Source organism: Protomyctophum bolini (assembly GCF_963924005.1).
Source record: "Protomyctophum bolini genome assembly, chromosome: 24".
NCBI classification, from domain to species: domain Eukaryota; kingdom Metazoa; phylum Chordata; class Actinopteri; order Myctophiformes; family Myctophidae; genus Protomyctophum; species Protomyctophum bolini.
Window position 1 is genome coordinate 14,338,298 of NC_137885.1, and position 20,833 is coordinate 14,359,130.

General features: G+C 42.5%; 3 protein-coding genes across 5 annotated transcripts in view; 1 reads left to right on the top strand and 2 right to left on the bottom strand.

Moving 5' to 3' along the window:
* LOC308311988 (glycerol-3-phosphate dehydrogenase [NAD(+)], cytoplasmic-like) overlaps nucleotides 1-20,833 on the top strand; it is a 79,666-nt gene that overhangs the window by 26,448 nt on the left and 32,385 nt on the right. The gene's annotated exons all lie outside the window — the stretch shown is intronic.
* On the bottom strand, nucleotides 56-5,493 carry ccdc28a (coiled-coil domain containing 28A). Its single transcript, XM_080758469.1, has 6 exons — nucleotides 5,321-5,493; nucleotides 4,885-5,097; nucleotides 4,120-4,298; nucleotides 3,162-3,316; nucleotides 2,467-2,489; nucleotides 56-1,897 (listed from the first exon to the last, which is right to left on the bottom strand). The coding sequence occupies exons 2-6, from the start codon at nucleotides 5,055-5,057 to the stop codon at nucleotides 1,849-1,851; spliced, it is 579 nt and encodes a 192-aa protein (XP_080614595.1). The 5' UTR covers nucleotides 5,058-5,097; nucleotides 5,321-5,493; the 3' UTR covers nucleotides 56-1,848.
* On the bottom strand, nucleotides 6,430-17,720 carry LOC308311986 (ETS translocation variant 5-like). 3 transcript variants are annotated; one of them, XM_080758817.1, is made up of 13 exons: nucleotides 17,510-17,720; nucleotides 15,533-15,648; nucleotides 15,316-15,403; nucleotides 14,741-14,788; nucleotides 14,602-14,652; nucleotides 11,832-11,955; nucleotides 11,387-11,668; nucleotides 10,703-11,016; nucleotides 9,216-9,278; nucleotides 9,049-9,111; nucleotides 8,757-8,926; nucleotides 8,434-8,541; nucleotides 6,430-8,116 (listed from the first exon to the last, which is right to left on the bottom strand). In XM_080758817.1, exons 2-13 carry the CDS (start codon nucleotides 15,584-15,586, stop codon nucleotides 7,883-7,885), a joined length of 1,599 nt encoding a protein of 532 aa, XP_080614943.1. In that variant the 5' UTR covers nucleotides 15,587-15,648; nucleotides 17,510-17,720; the 3' UTR covers nucleotides 6,430-7,882. The 3 variants fall into 3 exon arrangements, with proteins under 3 accessions (XP_080614943.1, XP_080614942.1, XP_080614944.1); XM_080758816.1 differs by having other exon boundaries at nucleotides 15,533-15,651; nucleotides 17,510-17,719; XM_080758818.1 differs by having other exon boundaries at nucleotides 8,440-8,541; nucleotides 15,533-15,651; nucleotides 17,510-17,718.

Here is a 20,833-nt window from a genome sequence, read left to right on the forward strand (position 1 = left end):
TTATTTTCACTGTGTCTGACTAACAAAACAAAATAATATACTGGTAGGAGATTCATCACACAAGAACACATTTATTGTGTTATTTTCAAGTAAATCAAATTGAAATCAAACGTTCTAATTACAACAAAAGTTAAAACCCCCCATGAAACACTAGTATTATGCAATCAAAACACCTAGATAAAAAGGGGGGGGGAAAGGAGGGGGAAGGACTGATTTATAATCAAAGCAGCATCAAACGTGATTATTGCCATACAAAAAGTAAGTCACAAAGGTAACATTTTAAAATATACACAAAGTCATTTCAGATAAAATCTCAAACAATGCATCAAAAATCAAAAGGTAAGGCATGGTTTGCGATGTCAACATTTGGATGATTAAGTCTTCCATGGCAAAAAGGGACACACAGGATATGTGCAGTGTGTTACACAGCTTGCATGGACATGTGCAAATACATTCAACACGAGACAAACACAGTCTTGCAGGTGATATCACAATCAGGCCACGGACAGGGAATTACATGCACAATTTCAAATCAGGTTCCCTACTCGGCTCTCCAAAACAAATAATGCAATGCTCTTTAGTCTTACCACCAAAGTGGGACTTTCCCCTAGCTTTTATGATCATCATAGAGACATCTTATTTTGGCTAGCCATGATAAGCATATGAAATTACGTTATCAGGAAATACATTTTGAGTCTTCTAGATGTAGTAACCAAACTACATTTCACACTAACATTCACAGTGCCTTTGTTGATCAATTCCTGGCCTAGACTAGACAGCCCTATAGGGAGCCCAATTCTCAGATTATACAACCTCCACATTTGTTCATGATTGTAGGAACCCTAACAAATGTTTTAGATGCGGTTTCTACATGGACATTAGGCTATACTTGAGGCCCGGCACACAAATTGATCCATAACTCAACTCATAACTTTGCTCTAAACAGAAGTTGCTTCATTTTTGATTAATACATGTGATATAGACGAAACTAAGTGCAACTATATGACCTTACATCTTCGGGGGAAAAAATACTGTAAGAGGTTTGTGGTATACCGTAATCTGATATGGCAAAACCTAGAACCGAGATGAGATTGTACTTTGGTGTTTTTCTGTCTCAAATGTAAACTTCAAATGTGACAATTTCTTTCTTTCCCACTCAGGTGGGGAATAATGGAATAACATCCCAAATTAAATGTAATCTCTCATTCTAAGAGGTCTTAAAAAACATTAGAAAAATTGGCTCCAGAGTTAAATATCTGAGAATGCATACATTTGTTTAGTGTAATCTATGGAACACATTTTGGTTTTATAATGTAGCCTACTAATGTATTCATGACTGCCTCCCAGCCAAGTCTAGAGGACCACAATGGAAATAAGTAATTTGACTTTATTGCGATATCCTGATAGATTAGGTACTATTATGCAATGTGTGTGTATTGTATTTAAATGTATCAAATCAATCATCCAAGCAGCCAACCACACAACAGAGATGCATCAATACTGTTATCAGGCAATCAGCCATTACAAGGCTGACACCACGTTACCTGCAGACACCAAAACTAATTTGATTTGCTGTTGGTTTGGAGAAAATCAATGAATCAGATTCATTTCTGTTGGACGGTACCAGATGTACGTAAAGTCCAAATTAATGTTGTTAAATGTCAGTATTTAGTGCATCAGATCACTAACGTCTCCTTTCTTTTAAGTGGTGCTGGCAGTGAGACGGTGGTACAATACTGGAGAACATAACGCCACCCCACAAAGCCCTCGAGGTAGGGAGAAACAAATGCCCCAAGAGTGAAGGAGAAAACAGGCATAAATTAGAGGAGAGAGGGGGGGGTAAAGGAATCACACACTGGCAGTCCTCTCTTGGCTGTCCGCTAAATTCAGTTTCTGACTATAGAGGAACAACAGTCAAGGAATCATTGGTGACAGACTAGTACAGGTCATGTTGCATTCCAAGATTGTGGAATAGTTGTCTGGCTTCAGAGACTAAGCAAATGGTGCTATATAGCAGTGGTTTTCAACTTTTTTTGATATATATATCAAGGCCCATTATTTTATTCAGCATTAGAGCAAAGGACCATTTGATGAGATTTAGCAGGCCCCAAAATTAAAGGATATTTTGTTATCGTTGAATACGATAACAGGCAAACGTTGATCAAAACAACAATTCTTCTACATTCTCTAATTGTGTAGACTTCTTGTAAATTAAGTAACGAAGATGTTTAACAATAATGTAACTCTTGAGTGTAAAATGAAAACACCAAATGGACCCGTTTTTGGTTAAAGAAATAAGGGTACATTTGGTTACCACACACACACACTTGTAGGTCTGCTATTTTTTTAAACGACTGACATAGAAACATAGCTTTTTCAGAAAACTGTCAGGATGTAGAAGACATTTGAATCTGATCTCAGGTCAAAATGGGTTAAAGACAAACTAAAATGTTAATAAAAGGATACATTGAAGTACTCAGCTCCTCCAGCTGTGAAGAGAAAGATTTTTTTTTAATCATTTGAACAATAATATATGATGCCAACAAAAGCTGTGTTTATACTAAAATACCATATATATTGCCAGCTAAAAACATTACATAAATTGCCAGTGTATGCACCGTCATAACACACGTCACCATGGTACTGGAATAGTGATGGTCTGCGTTCGTATTTAAGATATTTTTGGGGCATTTTTTCTTCTTTTATTTCATAGAGTACAGTAGACTGACAGGGAATGGGGAGACATGTGGGGAGTGACACGGTTGAGACAGGTATCAGGTACGGTCGCCCCTAAACCATCTCGCCCCTCGCTCAGTGCCACGGTTCTTGTATTCTTTATTTTTGTTTTACTGAGAATAAAGTTAGAAATAGGTTTAGAGTTAGGCATAGTTTTACTGCGGTTAAGTTTAGGTATAGGGTTAGGCATAGTGTTACTGAGGTTAAGGTTAGGAAAAAGGTTAGATTTAACCGTTTAAGCATAATTTACTTGGGTTACTTTCGTTTTCTGACGTTGGACACAAGTGTGAACAGAGAAACTGCATTTTTACACGGCTACAATGTGAGAAGTGAGAACCCCCACCCCCCGCCTCACTGTGGGTAATTATCATTCTCTATTATATTAGGCATTGCAATAGGCAGGAGGCCCCTGCGGGGAGTCTTACGTTGAGCAACAGTTTGTCCATGTTGGTGTCACAGGCCGTTTTCCTCTGATCCTCGGGCAGTTCGTCCACCTCACCGTACATGTCAAAGTGCAATCGTGCCAGTTTCTCCTGCATCTCTCGGACCTGCTCCATCTGGTCAATGGAGCACTCGTTACCTATTGAAAGGAAGGAAAGAAAGTTGTCTCTGATTAGGCTTGACCACAACTATCAATTATTTTCTCATCGGTTATTCTATTGATTAATGAAATAATCATGCCGATCATGTGCAGTTTAAGCCGTTTGCATTTTGGATAGCAGATGTGTATTTGTGATTGAGGTTACTCCCAAAAGGAGTCTTGCGGTCGGATTCAAGTTCAACACACCAAGATCATGGAGCTACGTACTGCTCGTTAAAGCGTTTATTAATGTCCATTTACTATTTATTAATTGTTACCATTTGTAGTCTTACTTACTTACTGAGTCTGCGGTACACAAACACTCCTGCTGAGTGTTCATGTTGCCAACTGTGTTGTCGATTGCTTTAGATACTTTTGGGGAGTGCTAGTCATTTGCCTGCATTTTGTTTGTTGAAATAGTAATGTGACCATGTCATGCACATATTTATCCAGTGGATACTGCAGGCCTTGTTGACGGGATTTGTAAGAGAGGTTCCTTCCTGTTCTCCTCCTCACTGTCAACAATCGCTTGCTCATGGGGAAATAAAAATGAAAACATTTAAGGAAGTGGGCAAGACAAATGACTAGGGCTAGAGTATGTACTTATTGCTTTGCATGTGCTGTGTCTTGTGATTTGGCACCAAATACGATTGATTGATTGGATAAATAATCAGGACAACCACCAGGGCTTTTAATAACACATGAAGGGTTCTGTCAGTAGCCAGCATCCAATTTCACAGGAACCCCTTTTGGTGTTTTAAGCATTATGCTATACTTTAGAATGGCATAAATGCACAGCTCACCAAAGGCCTGCAATTTCCCTGAGTGGAAGTCTTCGAGGAGACCCAGCAGACCATTCTCCATCTCCTGCACGTCGGACACGTCGGTCAGAAAGGAGTGCTGGGTGGAGGAGGGTGCCGCCGGGTTCTGGTTCGCCCTGCGACCAGAACCCGTTTGGGACCTGGCTTTATCTCGGACTCCCCTGAAGAAACAATACAGGTCAATCCGTGAGTTGGTGCACCCGTTTCAAACTTTCGAAAACCATCAATGCAACGATTACACATGATTTTGTCCCGTATGCTCTGATTAAACGTGATTTTGTCCCTTTCAATGCATTGATGGTGTAACACACGGGCCTCCCGCGTGAAAGTCCAACATCTTAACCACTAGACCAAAGGGATATCCCCCTGGACCAGGGGAGATATTAGACTTTTGAGGTCATCAGGCAGAGGCTCTGAGCCACTCTGCTACATTCATACATTCGAATGAGGGTAAATTGGTAATGCTTGTTTTGCTTGTGTGACATCAACGATGATCTGACTGTTTCAGCTGTCATTTGTAGCCTGGCTGTGTGGAGGAGAAGGTACTATACTATGTGTATGTATTAGTAACCCTTATAGCCTAGGAGGTGTTAATGAATTAACCAGTTTAACTTTGATTCCCTGTAACTTACAGGGAATCAACCAATCATTATATTACACTTATAGGCTGCATTGTGTAATATAACGAATAGATCATTACAATTACAACGCGTGTTGTGTGAAATTAGCCGTCCTGCAGCAAAACACCTCCTGCTCTTGGTTCTCGAACTAGTCCCCGTGTTGTGGCTGTAGCCGACATGTCGTCCCCCGGTGGAAGTGCCGGTCTTGTTGCGGGCAGAGCCGGTGGTCGCGCCCCCCGCCGCCGGGGTGGCAGTGGAGGAGGGCCTGGGGCTCTTTCTCTTCAGCTTCCGCTGCTCCATGTCCTCATGATACGATACGGTGCACCCTGGGATCGATCAGCTGGCAGGAGAAGACACAGAGACCCACGCAAACTAGATCACTAAACGACACACGAGAGAGGTAAACATGACATGCGTGTGTGACCGTCTTTAAAATCCCCCGAACACGGATGGGCGAGCTAACATTAGCTTGGTACTACCGCTAGCCACTCAGCTAACTCACTTTTTAACGCACTACGCAGGGATAATTCATTTTCAATGTCAGCCGATAAAGACTCACTCACCAAATGTAGAGAGACAAAGTCCCAGAGAGCAGAGTTATGGTGGCACGAAATATTCCAAACCACAGCTGAGCTGTCACCAAACTGGTGAACCTTGCGTGCTGCTAGTGCTAACAACAACAAAACTCTCGGACGACAATGTTGTGATCTGACGTCACTCAACGACACAGCGCCTGCCTTCAATGAAATAACATTGTATATCCAGTGGTGGGAAAATAACTCAAGTAAAAGTACGGAATTCAACATTTACTTGGGTAAAAGTACAAAAATGTACTTACCAAGTACCAAAAGTAAAGATCTTCAGGCTCACTTTAATATCCAAGCCACTGAGCAATCAAATTGTCCTCCAATGGACGGTGTTTATCAAATGAAAGGACTGCCATTTGTCCCACTGTCCATTTCTTTGGTTTGAAATTGGGGAAAACCAGCAAAACTAGACTGGATGATTGTTAATTAATAAACTTGCCAGGCCCAGGAATCAACTTTATGGAGATATCAACCCGTTTATATCCTAAATGGTGCATTTATATAGCGCCTTATCCAATGCACTTTGTGCATTACATTCACACATTCATACACCATGCAAGGCACCAACCAACACATCAGGAGCAATTAGGGGTTCAGTGTCTTGCTCAAGGACACTTCGACACTAGGGGGAGCCCGGGTTCGAACTGGCAACCTTGCGATGACCATTCAGCCACTCTACCCCTGAGCCAACGCCGACCTACTTCTGGCTGCCTTTGCATTCCTCTTTGGGCTCTTCCATTTCAGCCCATATGTCAGGGGTCCACACATAATAAAAATAATGGATTTTATTTATAATGCACCATGGAATCTCAAAGTGCTACAATAGAAATGCCTAAACGAAGAAGCATCACATGATTAAAACATGGGTTGTCTCCTTAGCTGACAGAACTGGAGAACCTAACCCTGGAGGGTATGCCCAAAACGCCTGAGGTTTCTAGGCTACTTTATCCCTTCGTTTTTAGGGAGTTGCCATTGTGAAGATTCTAATCAGCCTGGTCAAGCCTGATTCTCTTCACTTTCAGGGCACCACCAGTTATTGCAGTGCAATGATTATCTACTGGAAACAAATTTCACACGAGACAAAGTAAAGCAGATTGTTTATTATATCAAGTAAAAGATCGACCAAAAGCAACAGAAGGCACACATATTTGGGGAAGATGTCACACCAGTACCAGTGATCCTTGTCGAAATAAGACACCCATCCATTCCACATTCATACTACATTGTGATCATATAGCAAAATATAGCAGTACACAAATTTTATATATGCACCATTAACAGTAGGCCTGTCAGAAAATAGGGGAGTGTCTATCTAGCCCATTCTTTAGGGAAAGAGAGGGTAGCATACAATATAGTAGTAACGGGCTAAGCTTTGCAGTTTATGCAATGTTGAACAAATGCAGCCTGTTCAAAAATATATTCATATATAATTTTACTTTCCAGCCACTGAAGCTAATACACACTATACAAAAAAGCAGGAAAGTACAATAGATTGGTAAAGTCAATTGTAAGAACATCCATGCAACATGGTGTCAAGTCAAACTGTTAGCTTAATATTGGCAGTATTATAGCATTAGAGAAAGATAGTGGCAGTACCTTTGTCATAAACCAGTCATAGAAAAAAAAACCTTACAAGTCCATATAGTGCCAAAAATATTAGCTTTACAGAAGGGAAAAAGCATACATAAAACATATTTCAATATACATCTTAGAAATACAGGAGCGTCCAGAAAGTACAGATGCATATCCCTTCTTTCAGGAGGTACAACATTACAAAAGAACAAAGAAAAAACATTACTTTTGAAGTATGTCAGTAAAAAGTGAAAGTCATGGCAAGTCGTGACATTATGTAGAATGTTTGGCGCGAAATCCAGTATTCACATAGACAAAGATGGGAACAATATCGAGGACTTCTACAAATTATGTTAAGGGCTTTTTGAGTAAGCCCTGCCAACATGCAACATTATGATGGCATTCTTATCCAGCTCCTATAAAATAAAACGGACATCTCCAAACAGAAGAGATGGTGTCGAACCAATAGTCTGTAGTCGTCTGTTGCGATGTGGGTTTTTAGCAGGTGCCATCGATCATGCTGTTGCGGTTCGAACGAGGTAAAACCAGACCATCTGATCCCTTGGCAAATACTGTGCCATGGGGACGGCTCTACGCCCCTTGGCTTTTTTATGTGACTGTGGCATGCATCCTAATCCTGTCCACTTCAAGCGAAAGTTGGAACGGTTAAACCTGGTTCGAGGCGGCCGACAGTGCAGTAGGGTTGTCTGAGGGAACTTGTTCACGCTCTGGCATGCAGTTTGAAAGGTTAGTTATGTCCATGGTAAATCAGCTTACGAGGTGGCCATTGGTGAGGGCTTGGCTAAACGCAGGTGTACACGATATATTTCATGCTAGCGCGTGAAATAGCTTTACCCGTCTCAGTCTCAACGAGTGAGTCCTGTGTCTGCCAGCATGACAAATGGCCAGGTTAGGGAAAAGGCTAATTATATATATTTATATTCAGAACCAGCCCAGGCATGGAGATTAATATGGGTAGCCGTCAGGGAAGCCTAGACCGGTGACACACTGCTCCCCTCCGTCAGCCAGGTAGGGACCCCCATCCTCATAGAGAGGCATGGGGAGGCCGTCCTCTTCACTGGCAGGAATGAGGACATCTGGATCCCCCTTCAAGCTGGGCCTCTGGTTGTCTGGGAAGGCCATGGTGAAAAGCGCCTCAGGGTCGCATACAAACTTGTACACATACCTCTCGCCGGCCACCTGCCAAAAAAAGAGCCAGAGGATTAGCGGTCAACTCAGGCAGATAGATGTAATCAAAGAACGATTGGAATGAAATAATGGCATAAAATATAATGTAAATACTGTATATACCGGCAGTCTAAGTCAGTCCAAGTCTAATTAATTTCATTATTTCACCGGCTATTGTCTATTCAGATCATAGCTTTATCCTCACCTAAAGTATAGAGACAGTTGTATAATTCTGACCTTACTCTCCCACTCTGAAAATGCTTTTCCTATTCCACTAACGCACTATAAAAATGTGATGGGAGTGAAAATAAGATTGGAACGTGACCTGCCTTTACCTTCTGCATGATGCCCTTCTCATAGTAGTAACGCAGGGAGCGACTCAGCTTGTCATAGTTCATGGCGGGACGATTCTTCTGCATTCCCCATCGCCGGGCCACCTGTGAAACAGTGGGGGAGGGGGGGGGGGAGGCTTTGTTGAATACCTTTGAGTATGATGTCCAGGTAGACTACTGTCACTAAGCTATTTACATAATTGGTTAATCAAGGTTTTGTGTTAAATTATTGATATTCATAGGGATAATGAACTAACTTAATCCTGAAAGCGGTAAGACAGTGAAGTATGTGTCAGTTAACCCCCTAAAGCCCAACTGACCTCCTCAGGCTCGATGAGTTTGAACTCCATGTTGCGTCCAGTCCAGGCGATGAAGTGGCTGTTGGCTGGATTGTCCAGCAGGGTGACCAGGAACTGCCAGAGCTGCAGGGAGCCGCGGCGCTGGTAGGGCGGGCCGTCACGGAAGACCAGCCCCTCCTGCTTGACTTTACCTGGCCAAAGTTAGCGAGGTTACAATACATGAACAGGACAGTCAGTCAACATCCACAAAAACATTTATCTCACACAGTAGAGTTTGGCAACAACAGTTAAACAAAAAAAAAAAGGAACTTACCTTCCAGTCTTTCCGGTACAACGCATGTGTCATCGTAGTACAGCTCGCCATCATAAACGAAACCTGACAAATTAAGTAGAGTGATTTTTTATTAGTCTTAATGAACATGAAAAGTTAATTTCAATGGAAAGATAAGTAGTACATCAAATCTCATTATGGGAACTCACCCTCATTGTTATTCTGGTAGAATGCTGAAGATTTGCCAAATGATGACTGGCAGTTTTGTACCTCTGTAAAACACAAGAATAGCAAGAACTTAGAAGACGGTTGCGATTTGAAAGGACCATACTGCCGTCCCACATCTGCACAATGTTCCTTGAAACAGTGAAATGACCCTTTTTTGTTTAAACTAACAGAGCGTTCCAGAGAGTGGGTGCAACCATTGCAACAGTTTGGTCACTTTTTGTTTTGAGTCTAATCTTTGAGACAGCCAGAAGGCCTTGGTCAAAAGATCTGAGCAATATCACGCTTTAAAGCGGATGCAGTATTTTAGAGATGTAAACGGGGGCCAGCCAGAGTGGTGCTTTGTAGATTGAGTAAAAGGATTTTAAATCAATTCTGCATTCAATGGGCAACCATTGAAGAGCAGCCAAACACTGGTGTAATAGGTGGCCTACGTCTACCTATTAGTTAAGAGTCTGGCAGACACATTTCGTACTAACTCGAGCATAGACACTGGTTGGTAAACAGTGCATTCGCATTAATCGAAACAGGATGAAACAAAGGCATGCATGCTTTTTTGAGGTGTTGAGAGATTAATTTCATAATTTGAAGAAACAAGCTCTCAGGACATATGACAAGGATTTTAGTCCGGATCTAGTTTTGTCTGGATAGAGCTGAAAGAAATGATAAGACATTTGTAGCAGTTAAGCAGTCAGTATTGCAAGACAGATCTTTCTAAAAAAAAAGATGAAGACTTCTCCAAAGTCATTAAAATGTTACAGAATGTGTATACGAATAATTGAGTCAATATTGGCTAAACATCATCAAGTTTGAATTTCAAATAGATGTTCTACTTTTGGGTAGACGTAACTTCTTTTTAAAATGCCTTAAAAGCACAATGATAAATTATATATTCATGATTCATTTGACAAAAAGCAAACAACCACGCAATGATATTTAGTGTGCTGGTCGACTACCTATTATTACATATCTCAAGCAAGTCCCAGCAATCCCATAACCGTACAGAAATACATGGAATCCAACTCAATAATGTAAGTTCTAGGCAATAGGCTAAACATCCCAAACTACCGGTACGGTCCTTTTAGGATTCAAATGGGATCATTGTTTGTACCATTTACGTCATTTAGCTAGCTATAATGTTAATAGGATTGACCCTGGCTGGCTTATAGAAAGTGGTTCACAGATCAAGAGTTCAACTGACTGTCATTTGTTAATCTCATGGATACTAGAGAATTCTGCACTAAACTAAACATCACAAGTGCTTTATGGGAAGTGGTCAGAACCAACACTATATTGGAGATATAATATACTGTGTGTGTATATATATATATATATATATATATATACATACATATATAAATAAAATAGTCATATCGCACAGAAATTCCATATCGGTGGATCTCTAAACTAAACAGCTCTATGTCTCTCACACACACGTCACACACACACACACACACACACACACACACACCTGAGTCAAAGCCGTAGTCTCTGGGCTCTTGTTTGATGGAGACGGGGTGGAAGGGGGTCGTCCGGGGGGGCAGAGGACCCATACCAGGGGCCCCTTGCTCTGGGTAGCGTGGGTCCACCAGCTCCTGTTTGAACCCATGTGGAGACAGGGGGACAACAGGCTCCGAGAGGTGGCGCTGGTATATGGGACGGCCGTCCTGGGTGGGGGGTGGCTGGTGGCGGTGGTGGGAGTGGGACTGAGAAGGGTAGGCTGGCCTGGCTGCATTCTTTGGAGGGGGGAGTGGCAAGCAGGGCTCCGACATCTGGCGATGGAACCTGTGGACGAGGGGGTGGAAAACAGACCGTTATAATTTAAGATCGATTATTTCAGGCTAACATTAGATCATGCACAGGTGTGATGTTCTGATTACTTCAGACAGTATGTGATTCATTCAAGACAATTTGGCACATTTGAGTCTCCGAGGTCTCATTTGTGTACAATTGTACATGATCACCACTCACAACTCTTCTCGGACATTAAAATCACACATTTGTCAGGTCTTGAGTTGAACCTAAGCATGTATGTCAACTTTGTCATGTTCCTAAAGAAATATTAGTCGCAAAGGTTTTTGGGTGCATAGTGGCTGTCACTCATCTTTATATATACACACTGTACGCTTTTGGTACAGCCTAAATCCCAACTCACCTGTGCTCTGAGCTATACGAGCTGTCTGGCCGACTGACAGGGGGCCGTGGCAACGCAAAGCGCTGACTTTGGCAGGCCTGTTGGGGGTGTCGGCCAGGTTGTTGGTTGTGGTGTTGGCGTGGGGAGGGGGCCTGGTTAGGAGGACAGCCGTGGCTTAGCTGTGGGCCAGGGACCTGCCTCTGTAAGGGCGGTGTCCCTGCCGGGTGGGCAGAGCTGCACAGCAGGGCAGGCGCAGCAGGCGGAGCCATCGATTTGACCCCGACTTGCTTGCCGTCATAGGCACTGGGGGAAGCAGAAGGGATGGAGTTGCGAATGAGAGAAAGAAGATGACTTATTAGAGAGAGACCACTTGTTTGTGTCATGGGGGGAAAAAAAGGTAGAATTGGAGACAATAGGGAAATTAATACATATTTTTCTGGGTGGGGTGTAGTGATTTTACACATACCTGTAGCTGTAAAGGCACTTATCATTGTACGGTGTGAGTCTCTGCTCCTGGTTGCAGGGTGACAGCTCTTTGGATGGGCTGGATTCCCGTTTCACTTTACTGACCGGTGGTCCATGGAACATCACTGCAACACACACACACACTTATGCTTACCATTGAAATATGACCAACTACATTCTGGTATAAAAGTATCAGAAACGACGAATAGAATATGCATAATTAATTACATATAACAAAGCACTTTGCCTAGGAGTGAGATATTAGTTTAAGGGTTGTGCCCACCCCATGCAATAACCAACTATCAAATCATGTACAAACTTACAAATAGAGAGATGCAATGTTGTTTTTAAAAAAATATATATATATATATATATATATATTATAATTTTTTTAAGCAAGCTTGTGCCAATTTCGAATGAAAAAGAGAATTGTACGTTTGGAAAAACTGAAAAGTCAACATTCCTGCAATTTAGCAACAAAAGCATAATTTCCTTCAACATGCCTGTCCTGTTGGGAATAACTGTGTACACAATGGCAGTATGGTCGACCACAGATGTGTAAACAGCTTCATTTTCCACACAAAGTCATTTCATTGAGGCAGCTATTAAGCAGCGATACAGACATTGGCACACACAGAGACATCTTTGTGTGCTGCTTGAATAAAAGGCCAAACATGCAAATATTTCCCCACTTCCTCCCCTATCTATGACATGAGTATTGTCAGGGCACAGCGGGGTACGGTAGGAAGTCGGAGGTTGGGTCTCTGCCTGCTCTAACGGCCCCCGCTGTTTCCTGTGCCATATTAACTGCCATCATTCAGATGGTACTATGCCACGGCTAGATTTTTTTTTTTTTAACCCATAGTCAACAGGGCAAGATAACAACAACATTCTTATTTACAATAATGCCTGAGGCAGCTGTGGTTGGGGGGTTTACTCATTCATAAATTGGCAACTGGGGAATACCCAGTGTTGTACTCCGGTCTTGCAGAAACAGAGGGCATTAGTCATTCACTTCCATCACTCAGTTGTGAATTGCTCAACTGGTGACCTTCTGGTCACACGCCTACTTCATCCAGATTCCAGGCCACATCCCTAATCACAACACGAAAGATAATGTTTGCAGGAACTCGCTGCATCTGATGTACACTACACACCCAAAAAGCACCTAAACTTAAAATTGCCATTTTAAGACGCACTGATCGACTGTATATACAGTATGTTTTTGTTTATCCTTGTTTTCCCTGTTTATTACTTTTATTATTATTATTGTTTCTTGATGCACCTTGCTTTTTCCTTTTGCCTTGTTTCTTCTGTATAGTACCCTTGTTTTTTAATCCATCTTATCCTTACTTGTATGCTGTAACCTTAACTGCTCTGGGCGACCCCTGTCGGATAATAAAGGTATCTATCTATCTATCTTAAGACCATGACTGACGCACAAAGCCCACCTGCGTCATCAAGGTTTTTGCTTCAGCCAGTTACAAAGCCAGCTGAGGGCCCATTACTGAGACCACCTGTAGTCGACTTCATAATCATTCATGATTCATGAAACTTCATGCGAATGTTGGTTTAGGAAATTAGCTTGTACGAAAGTGAGGCATAAGTTTCACCTAATGTAGTTGTCGGGCTCGGGGGTAGAGTGGCTGGAACGTAACCGCAAGGTTGCCAGTTCGAACTCGGGCTCCCCCAGAGTTAGTGTCAAAGTGTCCTTGAGCAAGACACTGGACCCCTAATTGCTCCTGATGTGCTGGTTGGTACCTTGCATGGTTTCCGCTGCCATCGGTGTATGAATGTGTGTGTGAATGGGTGAATGTAATGCACAATCTGTAAAAATGTAAAGCTCCTTGGATAAAGGCACTATATTAATGCACCATTTACCATTTTGTCATCTTCAGTCACCAGTGGTAGAAAAACATTGAGTGACTCAGTCAGCCCGTGACTTAAATGCTCCTCTAGTCGTACACAGTCAGCCATACTGCTCTCCTGAGGTTCGTAGATGAAGCAACTGCTTGTAATAATGGCTGGCACCATGCCAATACTACATTCTCACACACACACTCCTGCGGCATACTCTATTCAGGCAGAGTAAAAGCTTCCCAGCGTTAAAGTGCACCAACCACAGCAGCCAACAACTGCAACACTAAAATATCTGACACGGTCATGCGACAGAGTCTAAAGTAAACTAGCCTTTAAGTTGCTAATGGAGAAGTCCATATTTCTCAGGAAAAAGCGGTGGCTGTGGAGAACTTTCAAATAGAGACGTATAACAAAGCCAACACAGCATGGTTGGATTTGGAGCTCTGCCCAGCAGCTACGCTCCGGCTGCCAACTGCTTGGGACTCAACAACACGACCTTCTCCAGTGGTCCATCAGTGGTGGTTAGGGACGTGGCTGGCTTAAATTACCACTCCGAATCAGATTCAGCTCTGGAAGCAACTGGATATTGGTGGAGGCCTAACAGCCAGTTGGACAGACCGACACAAGCACAACACCCGCTCTTTCTGCACTATGCAATGCAGCATGGGTAAACCAACACGAAAAGCACAGGCACGTTGACTTAATCCCAAGCCAAGAAAGGTGGTCACTTATTTTGGAGCCACGGAATGATCTTTTGTTTCCATGCTTTCATGCACAGGAACATTGTAGTCCTTGGGAAATGGACGTATAAATAAACAATGCATGTAATTATGCATAATGTGACTCCATGTCGCAGCACTCTTTTCTTTCCGCTCTATCATAAATATTACAGGAGTGGTGTCTGTACTTACAGTTGTCGGACTGGAAATCGGGGACAAACTGCTCGTCGTCGGGAACCTGGGCTGTAGGAGAGGATTTGGGAGATTGTTTAAAAAAGGCGACATTCTAAAAAATATATTATTGATATTCTCGTTAATTTGCAGAGCTCACCTTCTGCAATCCATATTTCCTGGAGTTGGCTCAGATCTTGAAAGAGCTCTAGACAAGAGGAGAAAGAAATCATAGTCCATAAATTCACGATTTGCTGATGTTATGGTTGTGAGTATGGTGTGATTGGGTGGCATGTGTGTGGGTTTTGTGTCAGTGTGTGTGAGTTTGAGTGTGCACCTCCAGGTGCTGAACATGTCATCATCTGATTGCTGGCTGCCAATCACCCTAGCTTCTGGTGATAGGCTGGAGAAGACTATTTAAGATCTGTGAACACCTGTGATCTCTGGCAGCACTTGCAGTAGTGCTGTCCACCCACAAATTCACTGTGTCCGCTGTGTTATTTAGTATGTTTAAGCAATATTACACAAGAGGGAGTGCATTAGTCATTAATGGCACACCTGCGTTGCTGCAAGAACGATCCGAAAGGCGAGTTCTGTACCCCTGCACCCCTTTTCACTTTACTTCATACTAGTAGTTGAGTGCCCCTGGGGACATATGGGCACTATGGATAAAAGAGCAATGTTCCACTCATAGCTGAAGAGTGTTCCACCCATTGGGACTGTACTGTAACCTACCTTCTGTGTCCAGAGCCAGCTCTGTGTCCACAAACTTCCTCTTCCTGTCATTGAGTGGTCTGTTCAACTGCTCCTCTACCTGAGATTTCTGGAATGACAATGGAGAGAGGTGGTGAGAGGGGGGGGGGGGACTTCAGGGACATGCTGACCATTGGGAAATCTGGGACAACTTCTGAAAAGGCCGGTCCGGTCCAGTCCAGGCCAACAAAACACTCACGCTCTGTGCCTGTGGTACCATGTAAGGGACTTGCTGATCATAAAAGCCGTCCATGTTGCAGTGTCTCTGTGGGGAGCCAAGGGCCGTCCAACGGGAGATCCCTCACCGACCCCGTGCTGCTGTGGAGAGAGGATAACCTATATTAGAATCACTGGCATCAACGACAGCCATCAAAATATATTATAATCACCTGTTACCTGGCATCAACGACAGCCATATCTCACACTCTATTACATCTATTATTAGACACAATCACCCCCTTAATCAGTGCATCGGTTTGTGTTTGTTTAACAACCAGTGGAGCTCGTAAAACCTTATCGGCAAAGCGCTGGGAGTGCAGGTCTTGCGTAAGACCACCACGTATGTGTCAGCTGGGATGGACCAATGAAGAAACCAGGCCACGTGAGGTCATAAAAATGTGGTCATCGGGCTCACCTAGGCTACCGTGAGGTCAGTAACGATCATTATGGGGAAGCAATGTGTGCATCTTTCTTTCAAAATGCAGTTTACGATGACCTTTAAAAGCACAGCATCCTAAAACAGTCTCTGACAGTGTGTGGGCCATACATTTTTGATGCGACATGTGAAATTAACCTCAACCGCCAAAACAGGCTGCCAAATGCTCGTTTTAATGGATTTGCAAAACAGTGACACCTGGAGTGACAAAATGTCAAAAGCTTAAGTTGAACCCATATGAAATTTTGTAGTACAATTATATAACCCATCACTAGCACTACTGTACCATTGAGTCATTTGGTGGTTTAGGACACATTCTGGCAGGCCTGCCAGAAGGTCATAATAAACCCAATAAGATATATATTTACGGCTGTTACAGTTAGGCCTAATTGAAAAGTAGGTTTTCAATTGGGCCTAACTAACATATATTTTGTGTTTATTTAACGCAACAGACTGTTGCTTTAAACAAACAAAAGATTGTCGAACAGTCGAAAATGTGCATAGAAACCTAATCACCCCGTTCCGTATGGATGGGTGACGACACACATGGGTACATATATAAAAGATCAGATTAACTACTTGTACTATATGTAGGCCTTACCGCCTACCTCGTGCATGCAGGCTACAGTAGCCCACTATTGCATAATGTGTTCCAACAAAAAACATCCAACAAAGCTGTTGACAAGCTTGGCTAAAAGTGTGTTGATCAACTCCCTGAGGCTTTACCATTCAGACGTTAAAGCGTGTCATATGGAGTTGCGTAACGGCTAACTCGGGGAATGGGATCCGAGTCGACCTAAGGCAAAAAGACACGAACGGCGATGTAACGGAACGGATGCATATATAACATTTTTACCCCCGATCTCACAAGTTTTTTTTTTGTTTTTGTTTAGGGTCGAATGTTATATTAAATATATTTAGGAACATTAATACAAAAAAATATATATATACAACGGTTAGCAGTCTATGAAATGTAGGGGTAGGAGGAGGGGGTGATCGCTTTTAACTTAAGCTTTGTAAAGTTTCCAAACTGTACAATCACCCATGGGGCCTCCTCCTCCTCCTCGGGACTTTGTTTTTCTCAATGAAGTGAAATTTGATCCCTACGTGTGCTGTGCGCACCAAGGGGGGAGGGGGGGATCGCGCAATGCCATTCATAAATTTCCAAGCGGACACAGATAAGGAACTGGGATCACTCAACACACGCAACAAAACAGAAGCGTGCTAGAGAACTACTGCAAACAAAAAAAACAATACATCGGAAATGCTGGGAAATTGACGCACTAACACAACAACTGCCTCTCTCTGTAGCATTTCATTCTCATAAAATGGCGTTCAGTCTCTCTCCCCTAGCTCTCCTCGCGAGCACTGAGTCCACACAGCGCAACATCCATCCAAATCACAGCGAGAACACCAGCGTGTGTTTTACGGCAATTACAACAATCCACGGTCCCAGTCCCGAGTAAAAAACACATCCATGCTTCATTAACAGCGTTAGAATAATAATAGTGCACAACTCACTCTGATGCTGTGTGGACTTTTCTCGGCAGTAGTACAGTAGGCCTAGTCAAAACAAAAACAAATATTCACGCGCAGGCAAGCAGCAACCTTTTTTTCTCGCTCTCTACATTCCCTGCAGGCAGCAGCGCTCCTCCTCTCTCTCTCACGCAACTTGACTGTGGATTTTCTCAATGGAATGATGGTCTGTCTGTCTGCGGTCCCCTCGAGCGCAAACGGCTCCTTGTAGTTCGCAACCATTGGCTGGTGAGTATTGCCATTCAAACGCATAGCCAATCCTCATCAAGAATGCCCTTAAACCCCCGCCTTGATGTTTTTTTTATTTTTTATGAATGGCTGCCCCGTTTCATTCATGTCTCTGGAGAGCTCTCTTAAAGGGACACGGTTCACTTTGTTTTCACTTTTGTTTGAACATTGAAAACAAAATGTGCTTCCAGACAGTATTCATGAAAATGGGAAAAATGTTAATAGGGATGTTCGGGCAAGGTAGCCTGCCCAGTACACACACACACACACACACACACACACACACACACACACACACACACACACACACACACACACACACACACACACACACACACAATTTACTCAGTTTATCTACTCAGTTTAGCAAGGGTCTCCCATTTGCCATTTCATGATTTCAGTTTAAAGTTTATGATGTAGCCTACATTTACAGACTATGAAATAATGTGTGGCGACTTGAAACAAGTTTAGTCTTGTAGTATAGTAGCCAGATAACTGCCGTGTCATGGGGCTATGGGGGAGGTAGAGCCAAGACTGCCAAAAAAAAGTATGGTGGACATTATGAGTTGACCCTTTTTACTTTCTTTATAATTTTATATGATGAATGATGATTTCCTGTATTTTTTTCAAAGAAGTGTATATTTGTAGTCTCTAAATGTTCTGATGAATTGAAAACGGTGTACCCTGGATCGTCCACAAAGTTTGTTTTTGTATTGACATTGTGCTTTCGTTTGTAATGTATCCATTCTGCATACTGTGAAGTAAAAATGTCAATCAATCAATCAATCAATCAAACCAAACTATAACCTCCTTAGACAAAACACGGACCAGGCGTACATGTCATCTTGTCAGTTTTGACTGTTGACCAGCTGTTTTCAATGGTTTGATTGCCATCATTGGCCTTTGTTTCAATGTTGAATCTATATAGTTGCATTCCTTCATCACAGCACATGCCTGAGGCGTCTATTTCAGACGTGGGCGTTCTAATAGTGTATTGGTGTCCTCTAGTCCAAATGGACCCTTATGGGTCTGTAACTCAAAGAGTGTACAAATGGAACCAAATGGTCCTTGACGGGTCCATTTGGTTCCATTTGTACACTCTATACACACAGAGTTAAGGTCCCAGAGATAGAAATGCCATTAAATGCGGGTTTTCCGTAGCCTAATTCATGGTCATTGAAATTAAAATGGTTGAAAATCATTGTAAAAATCTTGGGGGTGATTGGCATATATTTTCTAATGGGGGTCCGCAGGTTAATGAGTGTCGATTTGGGGGTCCTTGACATGAAAACGTTTGGGAACCACTGTCTACTTACTTAAGAGGACATTCACAGGCTTGGAAAGGGACGCCTGGGGGCACTTGACCAAGCAACTGAGTTGGGTATGAGAATGTGTGGTGATATGACGTAATAAGCCGTGAGACTATTTCATTTTATTTTTGTCTTTGCATTGTCTTGCATAATCCCGTATTCAAGGATGAGTGGTGCCTTTCCTAGCTACAAGGCTTGGAGCTTGATGCCTGATGGCTTGTCTATGCTCGGCATGCAATATGCAATGCATTATGTATGATACATGAACTGGGGACCTGTTTCTGAGAGTGCTCCAACCTTATCTTTGTATAATCCATTATTCATAGAGGCATTCTTCAAAGCTAGGGCCTGGAGTACTATTTCTACTACGTAGTAATATCCTTTGAACACTTGGTTATACAGAAGTTCATCAAGGGTGTAAGCTACATGCCATGCACAGACAGACAGACAGACAGACAGACAGACAGACAGACAGACAGACAGACAGACGGACGTAAAAAAGTTACGAGTAAGGATATAATCCTAGCCAGACACATGTTACACTCACTGAAGCTCTTAGCTGTCAGGAGGAAATGGACACTGCATGTGTCTCAAAGGATGCACATGGTAGTCTACTCACCATCATAGATGAGTAGAATGGTGTACTGTAGACTCATGGTAAATGCAGCTGAAGAAGGTGATAATAATAACGGCGGGTCTGTTTCATTTAGGCGTTATTAATGTCTGCCAGCAGAGAGAACTCTTGTGCAATTTAATGCTGTCACACAGAAACAAACACCTACTGTATGTAAATGGAACACATCTATGACATGTCAAAATGCCCTCTGTGAAATAGTCTATTGGCCAATACATTTTTGAAAAAAGTGCGTAAAAAGCGGATTGTTCATTGAAATAATAAGGGGGGATATTATTGCTGCAGCCTGCTCACTTCTTCTTTACTTGTTGATTCCCACCCACACTAGTATGTGGTGTTCCATTGGGGTGGGATTTAAAACTATGCATTACTAAGCACATCAAGTACCTACATTCTTACATGTATTGTCAAACTGGAATACTGCTGGCTGTATAGTTTCTGGTCCAAAAAATCTCTCTGTCTCACTGTCTGAGCCCCGTACATACAAAGCCTATAGTGCAAACAGACATCTTTACTGTCTTCAGTGTCTTGTAACGGTTGTTGTCCTGGCCCTTTGATAGTACTCGCCCAGCCATATCGCACATGATTGCTTCAAAGACCATTCAAATCAGCAGGCTGCAGCAAAGGGGAGTGGGCTGGGGGTGTTTGGCTCCAGGGATTTTGGCACTCCATTTTTCCACTTTTAATCCCATTTTGAACTTAATCCACTTCAATTGCCAGATGTTTCACAGGGGAAGATGGGTTTTGCCACCTGATTATGCACTGCTATGAATTTCTGGTCTTCTAGGGCCTAGAATCTAGACCAGTATTCAGGTTTTGAGTCTTTTTCTAGTTAGCTAAGGGGCGTGCTAATCCTAACACACAGGCGTGTATGTGTATATGTTCAGATCAACATATTATATCAAATAAATAGCAAAAGGATTCATAGCAGAATAAGTTATAATGTAAGTTATTAAAAAAGCCATCAAACCATGTGCAGACAGCATATTGTTAGTCTAATAACTAGCTTTCATGTTCATTCAGCCAAATGGGCTCCCCATGTGTAGTTAATCATACACTGGAAACAATATAAATACAATGCTCTGCTTGCCGTCATTATATTTGTGCACAGAACAGTCTCTCTCAGTCAGACTACAC

Bases quoted from the DNA above. Each gene is read 5' to 3' on its own strand.
- ccdc28a (XM_080758469.1), bottom strand. From the start codon at position 5,057: ATGGAGCAGCGGAAGCTGAAGAGAAAGAGCCCCAGGCCCTCCTCCACT. The intron at 4,299-4,884 runs GTGTTTTGCTGC...TTGTTTCTTCAG, and splicing joins TCGAGAACCAAGAGCAGGAG to GGGAGTCCGAGATAAAGCCA. The intron at 1,898-2,466 runs GTATCCTTTTAT...GTTCCTCTATAG, and splicing joins GAGGAGCTGAGTACTTCAAT to TCAGAAACTGAATTTAGCGG.
- LOC308311986 (XM_080758817.1), bottom strand. From the start codon at position 15,586: ATGGACGGCTTTTATGATCAGCAAGTCCCTTACATGGTACCACAGGCA. The intron at 14,789-15,315 runs GTAGGTTACAGT...CCTCTTGTCTAG, and splicing joins GCTGGCTCTGGACACAGAAG to AGCTCTTTCAAGATCTGAGC. The intron at 11,017-11,386 runs GTGAGTTGGGAT...CCTCGTCCACAG, and splicing joins TCGTATAGCTCAGAGCACAG to GTTCCATCGCCAGATGTCGG.